Source organism: Kogia breviceps, chromosome 1 (assembly GCF_026419965.1).
Source record: "Kogia breviceps isolate mKogBre1 chromosome 1, mKogBre1 haplotype 1, whole genome shotgun sequence".
In the NCBI taxonomy this organism is placed as follows: Eukaryota; Metazoa; Chordata; class Mammalia; order Artiodactyla; family Physeteridae; genus Kogia; species Kogia breviceps.
Window position 1 is genome coordinate 28,205,176 of NC_081310.1, and position 20,404 is coordinate 28,225,579.

The 20,404-nt window shown below is 36.6% G+C and overlaps 1 protein-coding gene across 1 annotated transcript in view; it reads left to right on the forward strand.

Moving 5' to 3' along the window:
* HMCN1 (hemicentin 1) overlaps positions 1 to 20,404 on the forward strand; it is a 517,679-nt gene that overhangs the window by 477,709 nt on the left and 19,566 nt on the right. The window contains exons 100-103 of the mRNA XM_059076723.2: positions 808 to 942; positions 10,015 to 10,128; positions 16,578 to 16,703; positions 18,847 to 18,975. Coding sequence (XP_058932706.1) covers positions 808 to 942; positions 10,015 to 10,128; positions 16,578 to 16,703; positions 18,847 to 18,975 — 504 coding nt within the window. The remainder of the gene's footprint in view (positions 1 to 807; positions 943 to 10,014; positions 10,129 to 16,577; positions 16,704 to 18,846; positions 18,976 to 20,404) is intronic.

Below are 20,404 nucleotides of genomic sequence, written 5' to 3' on the forward strand. Positions count from 1 at the left end.
ACCTCGGAAAAGCGTGGTAGACCAGAGCTCTTCTTTCCTACTCTTTCTGCCCCCACCTTCATTAAGTTGAAAAGTAAGGAAGGGGGAATACTGCTCACACACTGCCTTCATTTGGGGCGCTCTATGGGCAGGAATGCCTGTAGTGACTCACTCAATCCCCACAACACAATGAGAAGAGGCAGGCAGGACTATTACTGTACTCCTTTTACAGGGATAAAAGTAGGAAGGAAGAGGTTATAAAGAAATTTAGTAAACTGCACAATTGTGGTAGCACTTTGGGAACGTGAAAGAAAAACACTTTTCTATCAGATTCTAGGTATGCTTCAAAGTTAGAACTTGTGTAAGAGCCTAATTGTATAATAAATTTAAAATGATGAAAAGAAGAAAGGATTTCTCTCTCTACGCCCAACGAGACCCCCTTCTAAATGCAAAAGAGAGAGAAGCAGGGGCATAGGGCATAGGAGTAACTTTTATAGAATGTCCAGTATGGATTGGGCACCTCATAAACATTATTTAATTTTCAAAGCAATGCTGAGAGGTGGATATTATTATCCTCATTTTACAGATGAAAAAACTGAGATGTCAGAAAGGAGAAATACCTTTTTTCAGCCACCTAGTTTATAAGTGGTCTGTTGGATGGCTTGGTCTGTGAAGACATCACACTGTCCTGCTATGAGCTTGTCAGCTACTCAACCCACCTGAAATGACACACCCCCCAAATTCACCATTTTTGCTCTTGTATAGTTCAAGTGTTCTTTGGTTGGTTTTCTTCAGTTCCCCCTAGTTGAATGACTCACTTTGTTGCAGATATTGATGAGTGTGCTTTGAGTGGACACACTTGCCATGCTGGTCAGGACTGTGACAATACCATTGGATCCTATCACTGTGTGGTCCGCTGTGGAATTGGCTTTCGAAGAACCAGTGATGGGCTGAGTTGTCAAGGTATACAAATGGAGGCCCTTGCTTTATCTTCATTGTATTACAAATTAAAACCCCTGCCTGTTGAATCACTTAGAGTAAACTCTCTTTAACAGATTGAGCTTCTTAGTAAAATGTTTAAATGTAATATGCCATGGCTATTTTAAGTATTTGTAACAAAGTGGTTTTGAATAAAACTTGCCTGTAATATTTGAGAGAAGAGATCATACAGCATGATCTTAATAGAATCAATAGAATCTATTTAATAAAACTCAATTTCATAAAACTATGAATATTTATTGCAGGACTTTTTCTAATAGGACTTGTTATTTTAGAGCAGTTTTAGATTCACAGCAAATTTGAGTAGAACATAAAGAGATTTTCCATATTCTCCCTGCCTCAACTCATGCACAGCCTCCCCTGCTACCAACACCCTGCACCAAACTGGTACATTTTTTTTTTTTTTTTTTTTTTTACCAAGGATAAACCTACATTAACACATAATTACCACCCAAAGTCCATTGTTCACATTAGGATTCACTCCTGGTGTTGTATATTCTATGGGTTTAGACAAATGAATAACGTCATATATCCTCCATTATAGTATCATACACAATAATTTCCTTGCCCTAAAAATCTTCTGTGTTCCACCTAGTCATCCTTTCCTCCCCCAACCTCCAGAAACCACTCATCTTTATATATATATATATGTATATAAGTTTATTTATTTTTTGGCTGCACCAGGCTTTCTCTAGTTGCGGCAAGTGGAGGCTACTCTTTGTTGCAATGCAGAGGCTTCTGTTTGTTTCAGAGCTTGGGCTCCAGGCACGCAGGCTTCAGTAGTTAGTTGTAGCGTGCAGGCTCAGTAGTTGTGGTGCACAGGCTTAGTTGCTCCGCAGCATGTGGGATCTTCCCAGACCAGGGCTCGCACCCATGTTCCCTGCACTGGCAGGTGGATTCTTAACAACTGCACCACCAGGGAAGCCCCTCATCTTTTTATTGTCTCTCTAGCTTTACCTTTTCCAGAATGTCATGTAGTTGGAATTATGCAGTATGTAGCCTTTTCAGATTGGTTTCTTTCACTTAGTAATATACATTTAAGATTCTTCTATGTCTTTTCATGGCTTGATAGCTTATTTCTTTTTAGTGCTGAAAAATAATCCATTGTATGAATGTACCACAGTTTATATATCCACTCTACTGAAGGACATCTTGGCACTTACACATTTTACCAATTATGAATAAAGCTGCTATCAGGATTTTCCAGAGGAAGAAACACTGGATACAAAATGAAATTCTTATCAATATTAGAAAGAATGAATGAATTATGGTACATCTATACCATGAACCACTATGCTGCCATTATAAAGAATGGAATGAATCCCAACTATTTGGCTTACACAAACAGCCAACAAATGTTTGGCTTAGAATTTTCATGAGGCGTTGTTGAGTGAGAACACAAAGACATAAAAGAGTGTATGCAACTTGTGTAGAAAAGATTATGTGACTGGAAAACAAACAATAACCAAAGAAAAAGGAAATGGATTTATATATTTAGGGAAAGATATAGGTTTACAGAAAACATATATGTTATTATTTATATTAGATTGTTAATGTAAGTTGGCTTTGGTGGACAAGGGGAGGACAAGTGAAGCCAAGTGAAAGAAGAAGAAAAGACTGCACTAAAAATCTTTTAAAAGTATATGATCACAGATCAGGGAGGAGACAAGATGGTGGAGTGGAAGGACTTGAGCTCACCTCCTCTCATGAAAACACCAAGATCATGACTAACTGCTGAAGAAACATCGACAAAAATGACCTACCTAAAGAACCTACCAGAAAAGATATTCTACATCCAAAGACAAAGAAGAAGCCACAACAAGATGATAGAAGGGGTGCTTCCATGATATAATCAAACCCCATACCCACTGAGTGGGTGACTCACAAACTGGAAAATAATTATATCAGAGAGGTTCTCCCACAGGAGTGATAGTTCTGAGCTCCCCATCAAGCTCCCCAGCCTGGGGGTCTGGCATTGGGAGAAGTAGCCCCCAGAACATTTGGCTTTGAAGGCCTTTGGGGCTTGAGTGCAGGAGCTCCACAGGACTCAGGGAAACAGAGATTCCATTCTTGAAGGGTACACATAAGGTTTCACATGCACTGGGACCCAGGGCAAAGCAGTGACTACATAGGACCCTGAGCCAGACCTACCTGCAGGTCTTGGAGAATCTCCCAGGGAGGTGAGGGTCAGCTGTGGCCCACTGTGGGGGCAAGGACACTGGAGGCAAAGACCCCAGGGAATATTCATCAATGTGAGCTCTCCCAGAGGACTTGACAGCAAGAACTGGCCCCACATAACAGCCTGTAGCCTCTAGTGCTGGGACACCTCAGGCCAAACAACCAGCAAGACAGGAACACAGCCCCACCCATCAGCAGACAGGCTGCCTAAAGTCATCCTGAATCCACAGCCACCTTTAAACACACCCCTTGACATGGCCCTGCCCAGAGGGACAAGACCCAGCTCCACCACCAGTGGGCAGGCACCAGTCCCTCCCATTAGGAAGCCTGCACAAGCCTCTGGACCAACCTCACCCACCAAGGAGCAGACACCAGAAGCAAGAAGAACGACAGTACTGAAGCCTGAGAAAAGGAGACCACAAACTCAGGAAGTTAGACAAAATGAAGTGGAAGAGAAATATATTCCAGACAAAGGAACAAGATAAAACCCCAGAAGAACAACTAAGTGAAGTAGAGATAGGCAATCTGCCTGAAAAAGACTTCAGAGTAATGAGAGTAAAGATTATCCAAGATCTCAGAAAAACAATGGAGGCACAGACTGAGATACAAGAAATGCTTAGCAAAGAGCTAGAAGATTTAAACAACAAACAGAGGTGAACAATACAATAACTGAAATGAAAAATATACTGGAAGGAATCAATAGCAGAACAAATAAGTGAGCTGGAAGAGAGATGAGTGGAAATCACTGCTGCAGAACAGAATAAAGAAAAAAGAATGAAAAGAATTGAGGACAGTTTAGGAGACCTCTGGGACAGCATTAAACACACCAACATTCGCATTAAAGGGGTCCCAGAAGGAGAAGAGAGAGAAAGGGCCTGAGAAAATATTTGAAGAAATAATAGCCAAAAACTTCCCTAACATGGGAAAGGAAACACTCACTCAAGTCCAGGAAGCACAGAGTCCCATACAAGATAAACCCAAGGAGGAACACACCAAGACACATATTAACCAACTTGACAAAAATTAAACACGAAGAGAAAATATTAAAAGCAACAAATAACATGCAAGGGAATCCCCATACAGTTATCAGCTGATGGTTTAGCAGAAACTCTGCAAGCCAGAAGGGAGTCGCACGATATATTTAAAGTGATGAAAGGGAAAAACCTACAGCCAAGAATACTCTACCCAGCAAGGCTCTTGTTCAGATTCAATGGAGAAATCAAAAGCTTTACAGACAAGCAAAAGTTAAGAGAATTTAGCACCACCAAACCAGCTTTACAACAAATGCTAAAGGAACTTCTTTAGGCAGAAAAGAAAAGGCCACAACTAGAAACAAAAAAATTATGAATGGGAAAGCTTACCAGTAAAGGCAAATATTCTGTTAAGGTAGCAAATCATCTACAAACAAATATGACATCAAAACCAGCAATCATGAGGAGAGTACAAATGCAGTACATTAGAAATGCATTTGAAATTCATAGACCAGCAACTTAAAATAATCTTGTGTATATATATATAGATTGCTATATCAAAACCGCATGGTAACCACAAACCAAAAATCTATAATAGATACACACACAAAAAAGAAAAAGCAATCCAAACACAACTCTAAGAGTTATCAAATCACAACAGAAGAGAACAAAAGAGAAATGAAGGAAAAAGACATACAAAAACACATCCAAACAATTAACAAAATGGCAATAAGAACATTAATATTGATAATTACCTTAAATGTAAATGTATTAAATGCTCCAACCAAAACACACAGATTGGCTTAATGGATACAAAAGCAAGACCCATACATATGCTGTCTACAAGAGACCCACTTCAGACCTAAGGACACGTATAGACTGAAAGGGAGAGAGGCTGGAAAAAGGTATTCCAGGCAAATAGAAATCAAAAGAAAACTAGAGCAGCAATACTCATATCAGACAAAATAGACTTTAAAATAAAGACTGAAAGAGACAAAGAAGGACACTACATAATGATCAAGGGATCAATACAAGAAGAAGATATAACAATTGTAAATATATATGCACCCAACATAGGAGCACCTCCATATGTAAGACAGATGCTATAAAAGGAGAAATCGACAGTAGCACAATACTAGTGGGGGACTCTTAACACCCCCCTTGCCTCAATGGACAGATCATTCAGACAGAAAATCAATAAGGAAACACAGCCCTTAAATGACACATTAGACAAGATGGACTTAATTAATATTTAAGCACTCCATCCAAAAGCAGCAGAATACACATTCTTTTCAAGTTCACGTGGAACATACTCCACAATAGATCACATACTGGGCCAGAAAGCAAACCTCAGTAAATTTAAGAAAACTGAAATTAAGCATCTTTTACAACCACAACGCTATGAGATTACACATCAACTACAAGAAAAAAAACTGCAAAAAACAGAAACACCTGAAGGCTAGATAATATGTTACTAAACAACCAATGGATCACTGAAGAAATCAAAGAGGAAATTAAAAAATACCTAGAGACAAATGAAAACAAAAACACAACAATCCAACAACTTTGGGATACAGCAAAAGCAGTTTATAAGGGAACTTTATAGCAATACAGTGTTACCTCAGGAAACAAAAATCTCCAATAAACAACCTAACCTTACACCTAAAGCATCTAGAAAAAGAAGAACAAATAAAAGCCGAAGTTAGTAAAAGGGAAGAAATCATAAAGATCAGAGCAGAAATATATGAAATAAAGATGAAGAAAACAATAGAAAAGATCAATACAACTAAAAGCTGGTTCTTTGAAAAGATGAACAGAATTGATAAACCTTTAGACAGACTCATCAAGGAAAAAAAGGGAAAGGGCCCAAATCAATAAAATTAGAAATGAAAAAGAAGTTACAATGGGCACCACAGAAATACAAAGGATCCTAAGAGACTACTACAAGCAACTATATGCCAATAAAATGGACAACCTAGAAGAAACAGACAAATTCGTAGGAAGGTACCAGCTCCTAAGACTGAATCAGGAAGAAATAGGAAATATGAACAGACCAATCCCAAGTATTGAAGTTGAAACCGTGATTTTAAAACTTCCAACAAACAGAAGTCCAGAACTAGATGGCTTCAGAAGCAAATTTTATCAAACATTTAGAGAAGAGTTAACACCTATCCTTTGGAAATTGTTTCAAAAAATTGCAGAGGAAGGAACACTCCCAAACTCATTCTACAAGGCCAGCATCACCCTGATACCAAAACCAGAGATACTACAAAAAAAGAAAATTACAGGCCAATATCACTGATGTACATAGACGCAAAAATCCTCAACAAAACACTAGCAGACTGAATTCAACAATACGTTAAAAGGATCATACACCACAATCAATTGGGATTTATCCCAGGGATACAAGGATTTTTCAGTATGCACAAATCAATCAGTATGATACACCACAGTAACAAATTGAAGAATAAAAGCCATATGACCATCTCCATAGATGCAGAAAAACTTTTGACAAAATTCAACACCCCTTTATGATAAAAATGCTCCAGAAAGGGGGCATAGAGAGAAGCTACCTCAACATAAAAAGGCCATATATGATAAACCCATAGCTAACATCATACTCAGTGGTGAAATTGAAAGCATTCTTTTAATGTCAGGAACAAGACAAGGATGTCCACTCTCGCCACTTTTATCCAATATACTTTTAGAAGTCCTAGCCATGGCAATCAGAGAAGAAAAAGAAGTAAAAGGAATTCAAATTGGAAAAAGAAAAGTAAAACTGTCACTGTTTGCAGGTAATGTGATACTATACATAGAAAATCCTAAAGATTTTGCTACCAGAAAACTACTAGAGCTCAATGAATTTGGTAAAGTTGCAGGATACAAAATTAATACACAGAAATCTGTTGCATTTCTATACACTAACAATGAAAGATCAGAAAGAGAAATTAAGGAAACAGTCTCATTTACCATCACATCAAAAAGAATTAAATACCTATAAATAAGCATACCTAAGGAGGCAAAAGACCTGTACTCTGAAAACTATAAAATGCTAATGAAAGAAATTGAAGATGGCACAAACAGATGGAAAGATATACTGTGGTCTTGGATTGGAAGAATCAATACTGTCAAAATGACTATACTACTCAGAGCTATCTACAGACTCAATGCAATCCCTATCAAGTTACAAATGGCATTTTTCCCAGAAGTAGAGAAAAAAAATTTTTTTAATTTGTATAGAAACACAAAAGTCCCTGAATAGCCAAAGCAATCCTGAGAAAGAAAAACAGAGTTGGAGGAATCAGGCTCCCTAACTTCAAACTATACTACAAAGCTACAGAAATCAAAACAGTATAGTACTGGAACAAAAACAGAAATATGGGTCAGTGGAACAGGATAGAAAGCACAGAAATAAACCCACACAACCTATGGTCAATTAATCTATGACAAAGGAGGCAAGACTATGCAATGGAAAAAAGACAGTCTCTTCAATAAGTGGTGCTGGGAAAACTGGACAGCTACACGTAAAAGAATGAAATTAAAACATTCTCTAACACCATACACAAAAAGGAACTCAAAATGGATTCAAGACCTAAGTGTAGGACCAGATACTATAAAACTCTTAAGAGGAAAACATAGGAAGAACACTCTTTGACATAGATCTCAGCAACATCTTTTTGGATCCACCTCCTAGAGTAATGAAAATAAAAGCAAAAATAAACAAATAGGACCTAATTAAACTTAAAAGTTTTGCACAGCAAAGGAAATCATAAACAAAATGAAAACACAACCCACAGAATGGGAGAAAATATTTGCAAACAAAGTGACCGACAAGAGATAAAACTCACAATATACAAACAGCTCATGCAGCTCAATATGAAAAACCAAACAACCTAATCAAAAAATGGGCAGAAGATCTAAATATACATTTCTCTAAAGAAGACATACAGGTGGCCAAAAAAAACATGAAAAGATGCTAAATATCACTAATTATTGGAGTAATGCAAACCGAAACTCCAATGAGGTATCACCTTACACCAATAAGAATGGCCATCACTAAAAAGTCTACAAATAATAAATGCTAAAGAGGATGTGGAGAAAAGGGAACCCTCCTACACTGTTGGTAGGAATGTAAAATGGTACAACCACTATGGAAAACAATATGTATGGAAAAAACATACATATATCCAGAGAAAACCATACTTCGAAAAGATGAATGCACCCCAATGTTCATTGCAGTGCTATTTACAATAGCCAAGATATGGAATGGCTAAATGTCCATTGACAGAGGAATGGATAAAGAAGATGTGGCACGTATATACAATGGAATATTACTCAGCCATAAAAAGGAATGAAATAATGCCATTTGCAGCAACATGGATGGATTTAGAGATTATCATACTAAGTGAAGTAAGTCAGAAAGAGAAAGATAAATAGTATATGATATCACTTATATGTGGAATCTAAAAAGATGATACAAATGAACTTATTTGTGGAAGAAAAAAGACTCACAGACTTCGAAAACAAACTTATGGTTACCAAAGGGGAGAGGTGGTGGGGGGAGGGATATATTAGGAGTTTGAGATTAACATATACACACTTATATAAAATAGGTAATTGACAAAGACCTACTGTATAGCACAGGGAACTCTACTCAATATTCTATAATAACCTATATGGGAAAAGAATCTGAAAAAGAATGGATATATGTATATGTACAACTGAACCACTTGGCTATACACCTGAAACTAACACAACATTGTAAATCAACTGTAGCCCAATATAAAATAAAAATTAAATTTAAAAAAATCACATTTGTGCATTTATGTGACATGTACAGATATAGAAAGATTAAATTAGAAAATCTGAAATAGAAAACAAGAACAAAATAAGACATTGGAAATCTCGAACTTGGGAATGTAAGGTTAGAACATGAAGAGCCTAAAATATGGTGAGATTGTTCTTTTTAGGGTTTGTAATAGAACAATAGAAAAGTGGCAGGAGCTTGAGGTGAGTATAGACCTGAGAGAGGGATTTTGTTGGGATAGGAAAGATTTGATTATGTCTACAGGATTGTGGGAAAGATGACAGGAGAAGGGCATTAAAAATACAGAAGAGGAGGGAATGATCAGTGGACCACAGTCATCGTGATAAGGAAGGAGGAGAAAGGCTGCAGAGATCAAAAACTCAAATAGAGGAACTCTTCATAAATGGAAGGAGTGGTCTCCCTTTTTCTGGAATGAAAGGAAGGAAAGAGGAGAAGTTACAAAATACAGGCAGGTGCACACAAGTTTGGGGAATTCATGCCTGCAGTGGTTTTTTTTTCCATTGCACTATGACCCAGATGGTGTTCAGGAAGATTAATTTGGCAGTGACTACAGATGAGGAGAAAAGCTAAAGTTGCTGCAGTCATTTAAGTGCAAGGTGATAAACACCTGCATCAGACTAATAGCAGCAAAAATTGGGAAGAAGGGTCAAATTGCAAAAGTTGTTGCAGAAGACTTAACTTTATTATTATTATTATTATTATTATTATTATTATTTTCTACCTTCAGTACTCCAGTCTGTCAGCAACATTCTAGGGCTAAAAGTTCCTAGAAACTGGAATGGGAGCCATATGGTAAATAAAATAGTTAAAATAGAGAAGTTTTGCATCAACATAGTTCTGAATCACTAGCAAACTTCTACCTTGGAGTAGTGTTGAAGAGAATAACCCTCTCCAGCAGTTAATTCTATCAATTATCTAGCAGATCCTTTGAGACCACTTCAATTGGATTCTTTTTAGGGAAGATCTTAAATGTCATGATCACTAAAATATTTAACATTTGGGGTAAATTAACCCAAGTTTTCTAACAACATATAAAACAAGTTTTGTTCTCTTTAACAGATATTAATGAATGTCAAGAATCCAGCCCCTGTCACCACCGCTGTTTCAATGCCATAGGAAGTTTTCACTGTGGATGTGAACCTGGGTATCACCTCAAAGGCAGAAAATGCGTGGGTAAGGAGAGGGCTATGAATTCAAAGCAGTGACATCCTTGTAACTTTTTTTTTTTTAATTTTATTTATTTTTTTATACAGCAGGTCCTTATTAGGCATCAGTTTTATACACATCAGTGTATACATGTCAATCCCAATCACCCAATTCAGCACACCACCATCCCCACTCCTCTGGTGATTTCCCCCCTTGGTGTCCATACGTTTGTTCTCTACATCTGTGTCTCTATTTCTGCCCTGCAAATCAGTTCATCTGTACCATTCTTCTAGGTTCCACATATATGCATTAATATATGATATTTTTTTCTCTTTCTGACTTACTTCACTCTGTATGACAGTCTCTAGATCCATCCACGTCTCTACAAGTGATCTAATTTCATTCCTTTTTATGGCTGAGTAATATTCCATTGTATATAGGTACCTCATCTTCTTTATGCATTCATCTGTCGATGGGCATTTAGGTTGCTTCCATGAACTGGCTATTGTGAATAGTGCTGCAGTGAACATTGGGCTACGTGTGTCTTTTTGAATTATGGTTTTCTCTGGGTTATGCCCAGTAGTGGGATTGCTGGATCATATGGTAATTCTGTTTTTACTTTTTTTAAGGAACCTCCATACTGTCCCTCCATAGTAGCTATATCAATTTACATTCCCACCAACAGTGCAAGAGGTTTCCCTTTTCTCCACACCCTCTCCATTATTTGTTGTTTGTAGATTTTCTGATGATGCCCATTCTAACTGGTGTAAGGGGATACCTCACTGTACTTTTGATTTGCATTTCTCTAATAATTAGTGATGTTGAGCAGCTTTTCACATGCTTCTTGGCCATCTGTATGTCTCCTTTGGAGAAATGTCTATTTAGGTCTTCTGCCCATTTTTGGATTGGGTTGTTTGTTTTTTCAATATTGACCTGCATGAGCTGTTTATATATTTTGGAGATTAAACCTTTGTCCGTTGATTGGTTTGCAAATATTTTCTCCCATTCTGAAGGTTCTCTTTTCCTCTTGTTTATGGTTTCCTTTGCTGTGCAAAAGCTTTGAAGTTTCATTAGGTCCCATTTGTTTATTTTTGTTTTTATTTCCATTACTCTAGGAGGTGGATCAAAAAACATCTTGCTGTGATTTATGTCAAAGAGTTTTCTTCCTATGTTTTCCTCTAAGAGTTTTATAGTGTCCAGTCTTACATTTAGGTCTCTAATCCATTTTGAGTTTATTTTTGTGTATGGTGTTAGGCAGTGTTCTAATTTCATTCTTTTACATGTAACTGTCCAGTTTTCCCAGCACCACTTATTGAAGAGACTGTCTTTTCTCCATTGTATATCCTTGCATCCTTTGTCATAGATTAGTTGACCATAGGTGCATGGGTTTATCTCTGGGCTTTCTATCTTGTTCCATTGATCTATGTTTCTGGTTTTGTGCCAGTACCATATTGTCTTGATTACTGTAGCTTTATACTGTAGTCTGAAGTTATGGAGTCTGATTCCTCAAGCTCCGTTTTTCCCTCAAGACTGCTTTAGCTATTTGGAGTCTTTTGTGTCTCCATACAAATTTTAACATTTTTTGTTCTAGTTCCATAAAAAATGCTATTGGTAATTTGATAGGGATTGCATTGAATCTGTAGATTGCTTTAGGTAGTACAGTCATTTTCACAATATTGATTCTTCCAATCCAAGAACATGGTATATCTCTCCATCTGTTGGTATCGTCCGTCTTTAATTTCTTTCATGAGGTTCTTATAGTTTTCTGCATACAGGTCTTTTGTCTCCCTAGGTAGGTTTATTCCTAGGTATTTTATTCTTTTTGTTGCAGTGGTAAATGGGATTGTTTCCTTAATTTCTCTTTCAGATTTTTCATCATTCGTGTGTAGGAATGCAAGAGAATTCTGTGCATTAATTTTGTATCCTGCAAGTTTACCAAATTCATTGATTAGCTCTAGTAGTTTTCTGGTGGCATCTTTACAATTCTCTATGTATAGTATCATGTCATCTGCAGACAGTGACAGTTTTATTTCTTCTTTTGAATTTGTATTCCTTTTATTTCTTTCTCTTCTCTGATTGCCGTGGCTAGGACTTCCAAAACTATGTTGAATAACAGTGGTGAGAGTGCACATCCTTACCTTATTCCTGATCTCACAGGAAATGCTTCCAGTTTTTCACCATTGAGAATGATGTTTGCTGTGGGTTTGTCATATATGACCATTATTATGTTGAGGTAGGTTCCCTCTATGCCCACTCTCTGGAGAGTTTTTATTATAAATGGGTGTTGAATTTTGTCAAAATCTTTTTCTGCATCTATTGAGATGATCATGTGGTTTTTATTCTTCAATTTGTTAATATGGTGTATCACATTGATTGATTTGCTTATACTGAAGAATCCTTGCATCCCTGGGATAAATCCCACTTCATCATGGTGTATGATCCTTTTAATGTGTTCTTGGATTCTGTTTGCTAGTATTTTGCTGAGGATTTTTGCATCTATATTCATCAGTGATATTGCTCTGTAATTTTCTTTCTTTGTAGTATCTTTGTTTGGTTTTGGTATCAGGGTGATGGTGGCCTCATAGAATGATTTTGGGAGTGTTCCTTCCTCTGCAATTTTTGGAAGAGTTTGAGAAGGATGGGTGTTAGCTCTTCTCTAAATGTTTGATAGAATTCACCTGTGAAGCCATCTGGTCCTGGACTTTTGTTTGTTGGATCATTTTAAATCACAATTTCGATTTCATTACTTGTGATTGGTCTGTTCATATTTTCTGTTAATTCCTGGTTCAGTCTTGGAAGGTTATACCTTTGTAAGAATTTGTCCATTTCTTCCAGGTTGTCCATTTTATTGGCATAGAGTTGCTTGTAGCAGTCTCTTAGGATGCTTTGTATTTCTGCGCTATCTGTTGTAACTTCTCCTTTTTCATTTCTAATTTTATTGATTTGGGTCCTCTCCCTCTTCTTCTTGTTGAGTCTGGCTAATGGTTTATCAATTTGGTTTGTCTTCTCAAAGAACCAGCTTTTAGTTGTATTGATCTTTGCTATTGTTTTGTTTCTATTTCATTTATTTCTGCTCTGATCTTTATGATTTCTTTCCTTCTTCTAACTTTGGGTTTTGTTTCTTGTTCTTTCTCTAGGTCCTTTAGGTGTAAGGTTAGATTGTTTATTTGAGATTTTTATTGTTTCTTGAGGTAGGATTGTATAGCTATAAACTTCCCTCTTAGAACTGCTTTTGCTGCATCCCATAGGTTTTGGATCTTCGTGTTTCATTGTCATTTGTCTCTAGGTATTTTTTGATTTCCTCTTTGATTTCTTCAGTGATCTCTTGATTATTTAATAACGTATTCTTTAGTCGCCATGTGCTTTTGTTTTTTACGTTTTTTTCCCTGTAATTGATATCTAATCTCATAGAGTTGTGGTCAGAAAAGATGTTTGATATGATTTCAATTTTCTTAAATTTACTGAAGCTTGATTTTTCACCCAAGCTGTGATCTATCCTGGAGAATGTTCCATGTGCACTTGAGAAGAAAGTGTAATCTGCTGTTTTGGATGGAATGTCCTATATATATCAATTAAATCGATCTGGTCTATTGTGTCATTTAAAGCTTCTGTTTCCTTATTTTTTTTCATTTTGGATGATCTGTCCGTTGGTGTAAGTGAGCTGTTAAACTCCCCCACTTTTATTGTGTTACTGTCAATTTCCTCTTTTATAGCTGTTAGTAGTTACCTTATGTATTGAGGTGCTCCTATGTTGGGTCTATATATATTTATAATTGTTATATCTTCTTCTTGGATTGATCCCTTGATCATTATGTAGTGTCCTTCCTTGTCTCTTGTAACATAACATTCCTTATTTTAAAGTCTATTTTATCTGATATGAGTATAGCTACTCCAGCTTTCTTCTGATTGCCATTTGCATGGAATATCTTTTTCCATCCCTTCACTTTCAGTCTGAACGTGTCCCTAGGTCTGAAGTGGGTCTTTTGTAGACAGCATATATATGCGTCTTGTTTTTGTATCCATTCAGCAAGGCTGTGTCTTTTGGTTGGAACGTTTAATCCATTCACGTTGAAGTTAATTATCGATATGTATGTTCCTATGACCATTTTCTGAATTGTTTTGGGTGTGTTTTTGTAGGTCCTTTTCTTCTCTTGTGTTTCCCACTGAGAGAAGTTCCTTTAGCATTTGTTGTAGAGCTAGTTTGGTCATGCTGAATTCTTTAGCTTTTGTTTGTCTGTAAAGCTTTTGATTTCTCCATCGACTCTGAATGAGACCATTGCCAGGTAGAGTAATCATGGTTGTAGGTTCTTCCCTTTCATCTCTTTAAGTATATCATGCCACTCCCTTCTGGCTTGTAGAGTTTCTGCTGAGAAATCAGCTGTTAACCTTATGGGAGTTTCCTTGTATGTTATTTGTCATTTTTCCCTTGCTGCTTTCAGTAATTTTTCTTTGTCTCTAATTTTTGCCAATTTGATTACAATGTCTCAGAGTGTTCCTCCTTGGCTTTATCCCTTATGGGACTCTGTGCTTCCTGGACTTGAGTGGCTATTTCCTTTCCCATGTTAGGGAGGTTTTCAACTATAATCTCTTCAAATATATTCTCAGGTCCTTTCTCTTCTCCTTCTGGGACCCCTATAATGTGAATGTTGTTGTGTTTAATGTTGTCCCAGAGGTCTCTTAGGCTGTCTTAAATTCTTTTCATTCTTTTTTCTTTATTGTGTTCCACAGCAGTGAATTCCACCATTCAGTCTTCCAGGTCACTTATCCGTTCTTCTGCCTCAGTTATTCTGCTATTGATTCCTTCTATATAGTTTTCATTCAGTTATTGTATTGTTCATCTCTGTTTGTTCTTTAATTCTTCTAGGTCTTTGTTAAACATTTCTTGCATCTTCTCAATCTTTGCCTCCATTCTTTTTCCAAGGTCCTGGATCATCTTCACTATCATTATTCTGAATTCTTTTTCTGGAAGGTTGCCTATCTCCACTTCATTTAGTTGTTCTTCTGGGGTTTTATCTTGTTCCTTCATCTGGAACATAGCCCTCTGCCTTTTCATCTTGTCTCTCTTTCTGTGAATGTGGTTTTTGTTCCACAGGCTGCAGTATTGTAGTTCTTCTTGCTTCTGCTGTCTGCCCTCTGGTGGATGAGGCTATCTAAGAGGCTTGTGCAAGTTTGCTGACTGGAGGAACTGATGGTGGGTAGAGCTGACTGTTGTTCTGGTGGGCAGAGCTCAGTAAAACTTTAATCCTCTTTAATGCTGATGGGTGGGGCTGGGTTCCCTCCCTGTTGGTTGTTTGTCCTGAGGCAACCCAACACTGGAGCCTACCTGGGCTCTTTGGTGGTGCTAATGGCAATCTCTGGGAGGGCTCAAGCCAAGGAGTACTTCCCAGAACTTCTTCTGCCAGTGTCCTTGTCCCCACGGTGAGCCACAGCCACCCTCTGCCTCTGCAGGATACCCCCCAACACTAGCAGGTAGGTCTGGTTCAGCCTCTCTTGGGGTCACTGCTCCTTCCCCTGGGTCCTGATGTGCACACTACTTTGTGTGTGCTCTCCAAGAGTGGAGTCTCTGTTTCCCCCAGTCCTGTCAAAATCCTGCAGTCAAATCCCAGTAGACTTCAAAGTCTGATTCTCTAGGAATTCCTCCTCCCATTGCCGGACCCCCAGGTTGGGATGCCTGACGTGGGGCTCAGGACCTTCACTCCAGTGGGTGGACTTCTGTGGTTTAAGTGTTCTGCAGTCTGTGAGTCACCCACACAGCAGTTATGGGATTTGATTTTACTGTCATTGCACCCCTCCTACCATCTCATTGTGGATTCTCCTTTGTCTTTGGATGTGGGGTATTTTTTTGGTGAGTTCCAGTGTCTTCCTGTCGATGATTGTCCAGCAGCTAGTTGTGATTCTGGTGTTCTCACAAGGAGTGAGAACACGTCCTTCTACTCTGCCATCTTGGTTCCATTCTCCCTTTGTAACTTCTTAATGGTGCCTTATCTAATCCATCTGCCATGTCCTGGGCTGGATTGTAATACCATGCATCATGTATGTGATCCATGCAAAAACGAAGTGGAAGCAAATGCTATACATTACAGGTTTCATCTTCTAATTACATAACCATTTTTTTTAACATTTCCCCTATTATATTACCAATTTTTTTCACAAAATCGTAATTTATATGTGTATACATATATATATATATATACTTATATATAATGTATAAATATATAATTTTTCTTCTTCTAGGAGGAGGAAGTGTTTAGTATGGCTACCAGCTATGTGAAGTAATATTTTATTATTTTTATCATAACGTTTTAAAATAAAGTGCATTACATAACTTGATTGATTTAAACATTTTAACCTTACACCATGATTATATAATCATCTATATTAGTTTATGATGTCCTTAAAATCTGAAAATATAATTTTTATGCAAAGTCGGAAGAAATCACTTTCTCAATCTGTATTACCTTTGTTCTTTCATCAAGATGTAAATGAATGTAGACAGAATGTTTGCAGACCAGATCAGCACTGCAAGAACACCCGCGGTGGCTATAAATGCATTGATCTCTGCCCAAACGGAATGACCAAGGCAGAAAACGGAACTTGCATTGGTGAGTGTCTGGCTATCTCAACGACTGAGATTCATTTACCATCAACAAGCCAAATAAGGCATCCATTCTTAAAACTAATGATTAGAATAAATTTAATCTAACAAGGAAATATCTTTTTCTATAGGTTTTTTACTCCCAACTTCTAGTGTTGTTGAGCTCTGGGGTCCCAGGGTCATGGCTATACCAGGAAATTAAAGCTCACCAGGGAGACTTAGCCCATTTTGAACTCCCATCAGTTACACAATTGGTTTATATAGTTTCATATCCACATACATTAATATTATGTCATATAATTTCTAATATGAAATTCAGCATATATATTAAGAATTTTGTTGGAAGCGTTAAGAAAAAAATTATGTTTGTAGAGATTTATTAAAAGTTCAAAATATAATTATTTTAAAACTAAATATTCTTTAAATGTCAAATCAATAACCAGGCAATAAAGTAAATTATATTTCTCCCTAAGTTTGTTTGTGTGCCTATTCTGTACCAGTCCGCCATAGTTAGCAGAACTATGAGCTGCACAGTATACAAAACTGAAACTGATAGCATTCCTACTCTCATGTACTTAAACAATCAACTGGCATAGATTGGGCAACTCCACTCCCCTCAACAAAAGAGAAAAAAAAACTATTATTTAAGTTGGGATGAAATATCATAAAAGAGGTACAAATAAAATTGTACCGAAGTACTCAAAAGAATGATCATATCTAATAGGAGTGACTATCAGCAGTGTCATAGAAGTGATCACATTTAAATATAGTCTTGAATGGAATGTTAATAGATGGAGGTGGTAGAAAAAGGAAAGAAAAATAGCCCTGTATGAGGGGGAAAGAGCTGGACTTAGAGAAAACATGTTAAAATTCATCCTCCCTTCTTGACAGCTATCTGACCTTGAACAAGTCTTAAGATGACACAGAAATTTGAGTGTAAGTTTCTCATTTTTAAAAATGGGACATTTTAAGAATTTCATACTGAAGTATTTATTAATAAAGTTACAATCTGTCTTGGATTTGTTTCAAAATAATATAAGAGTGAGGGGAGGGTGTAGATATAAATGAGGGAGTATTGACCACTTGTTGATACTAGTTGAGGTAAATGGAAGTTTAGTATACTTAAAAAAAAAAAAATGGGGGGTGGTGGTAGACTATCAGATTTCAAAGACTCCTGAGCAATATGGATATAGGTAAATATTTTTCTTAATTCCTAAGAATAGTAGCAAGCTCACAGCATCATATGCAGTTATGTGTAACAAAGTATTTTTAAGATATTGATTCTGTAATTATATATAAGGTTAATTAGAAATGAGAGAAGCTGAAATATCAGAAGATGTTTAAGAAGCTACAGCAAAAATATAGCTAAATGAGGAAATGGAAAGTGGGGATATATGGGTTTGTTTGAAGGAAGCAGAATTACCCAATCTTGGAAACAGAGAACAGGTTTAAAGATAACTCAGGTTTGCAGCCAGGTTGACTGGGGATAAAAGAATACTGTTATTATAAATAAGAGAGTAGTGATAAGATACTGAAGACATGCTGAGTTTGAAGTACTAGTAAAACATGGCGATGGAGATGAGCAGCCAGCAGCTAGAAATTTGGGACTGTGGATAAGTAGCAATATGGAAATGTTGCTGTAAGTCCACATCAGCAAGCTCACTAGAGTTACTAGTATAAATAGGATGGCCAAAAAAGGAGGGATATAGCGAAGGGGGGAAAGCTGAGAAGAAAACTCTTCCCATAGTAGAGAGCAAGAAGAGGAAAAGGGGCCCGTTAACAAGTGGCAGAGCTGGGACTTGAACCCAGGTTTTCTGACTCCAGGTCTCAACCACGTGGTGAGAAATGCAACGTTCTAAGCAATTAAAATGTTCATTTTAAATATGACTTGCCACATAGCACAGGGAGATCAGCTCAGTGCTTTGTGACCACCTGGAGGGGTGGGATAGGGAGGGTGGGAGGGAGATGCAAGAGGGAGGGGTATGGGGATATATGTATACGTATAGCTGATTCACTTTCTTATAAAGCAGAAACTAACACATTGTAAAGCAATTATACTCCAATAAAGATGTTAAAAATAAATAAATATAATGACTTTAGGTTTTGAAATAGGAAATGTTATTGCTTTTTATTGCCCTCCATGTCTCTAGATATTGATGAGTGTAGAGATGGGACCCATCAGTGCAGATATAACCAGATATGTGAGAATACGAAGGGCAGCTATCGTTGTGTATGTCCAAGAGGTTACCGGTCTCAAGGAATTGGAAGACCCTGTATGGGTAAGTTAACAGGAACTCTTATTGAGTAATAAAGGCTGGGAAACTATTTTACCAGCTTGGTTAGGACCACTCTATCCTCAAATACTTTCTTGCTACAATTAGATTTGTAAGTTGGTTTAAGTAGTCCATTACATAAGTTGAATTACTTCTTAGAGACTTCATATTGAGCTCAATTTACACTGACTTTTAAGTGATAATAATAACTACTTACAGAGTGCTTACTATGCACTATACATATCAAAGTGAGGCTGTGGTATAATTACCATGACAACTTAATTATGAAGATTAGCTCATTGATTATCTCTCTATGAATGTGATGTAAATGTTTGCATAGATACATTTTATTTGAATATGAAGTATATATGTACTATGAAGGTTTATTTATGAAGGATTAAAATGTGAACACACAATTTGAGTGAATTGATAATTATTACTTTATCTACCATATGTTTAGTACATACTATATGCCATTCCCTGTGCTAAGAATCTCATTGAATTCTCCCAATTGCCTGTTTGTTTCCATCTTAGTTATAGTTGAATGTAAAGTAAGGCAGGTAACGATAGTAGAAGATGTCTGTAAGAAGGTAATCATATGCTTTTTTTAAAATACATTTACAATCAAGAAAGTGACCTATAAAATTATATTTCACCTCAGAATATTTACATTTACATGCAGAAAAAAAATGTGTGAGCTTTTAAATACAAACCAAAATAGCTTTTGGTTTGCATGCTATTATATCAATACTTTTAAAATTAGATGCCTTGGTTGTCTATTTAATTCTTTATAGCAAATTCTTCCATAAAGACTTAGTTCTGTCTTTATGTAGTCCCTAGCATAGTACTTTGCGCATAGAAAATGTTTAATGTAGTATCATTATTATGAATGCTTTTAAAATAAATACTTTTTAATAGCAGAAATATATATAATTTTAGTCTTCTATTTAGATATTGTACTTTAACATTTAACATTGTACTTTAACATGTATTATAATTTAACATTTTGATCAGTCATTACAGTGACCTAGCAGAATGAAATGTGTTTATTTGTTCACTAATTTGACTTGAAGCTGAATGTCAGAAATTGGGCTGGGGGATAAATCAGTGAAGAAGGTAGGGCCATTGCCTTAAAGAGATTTAAAATGTTAAGTTTAACTTTTGCCTACTAAAATAATTTTATTCTACTTATTCATGTTGTTTTCTTTCATGCCAAAGTGGTAATGAATTAATTTGGTTTTGAACTCTGGTCTTTATTCACTTTTTCAATTTACAAGAAGAGTTAGGAGTACATACTCTGTGTTGACCTAGGAATAGAAAGAAAAATAACTTTAATTTTTGAACTTTGAGTTTATCTTAGGAAGAATGATTCTGTATCTTCATTTCCTTCTTTTTAATGTTTTAAAGAAAATGTGCTTGACATGATTATTCATTA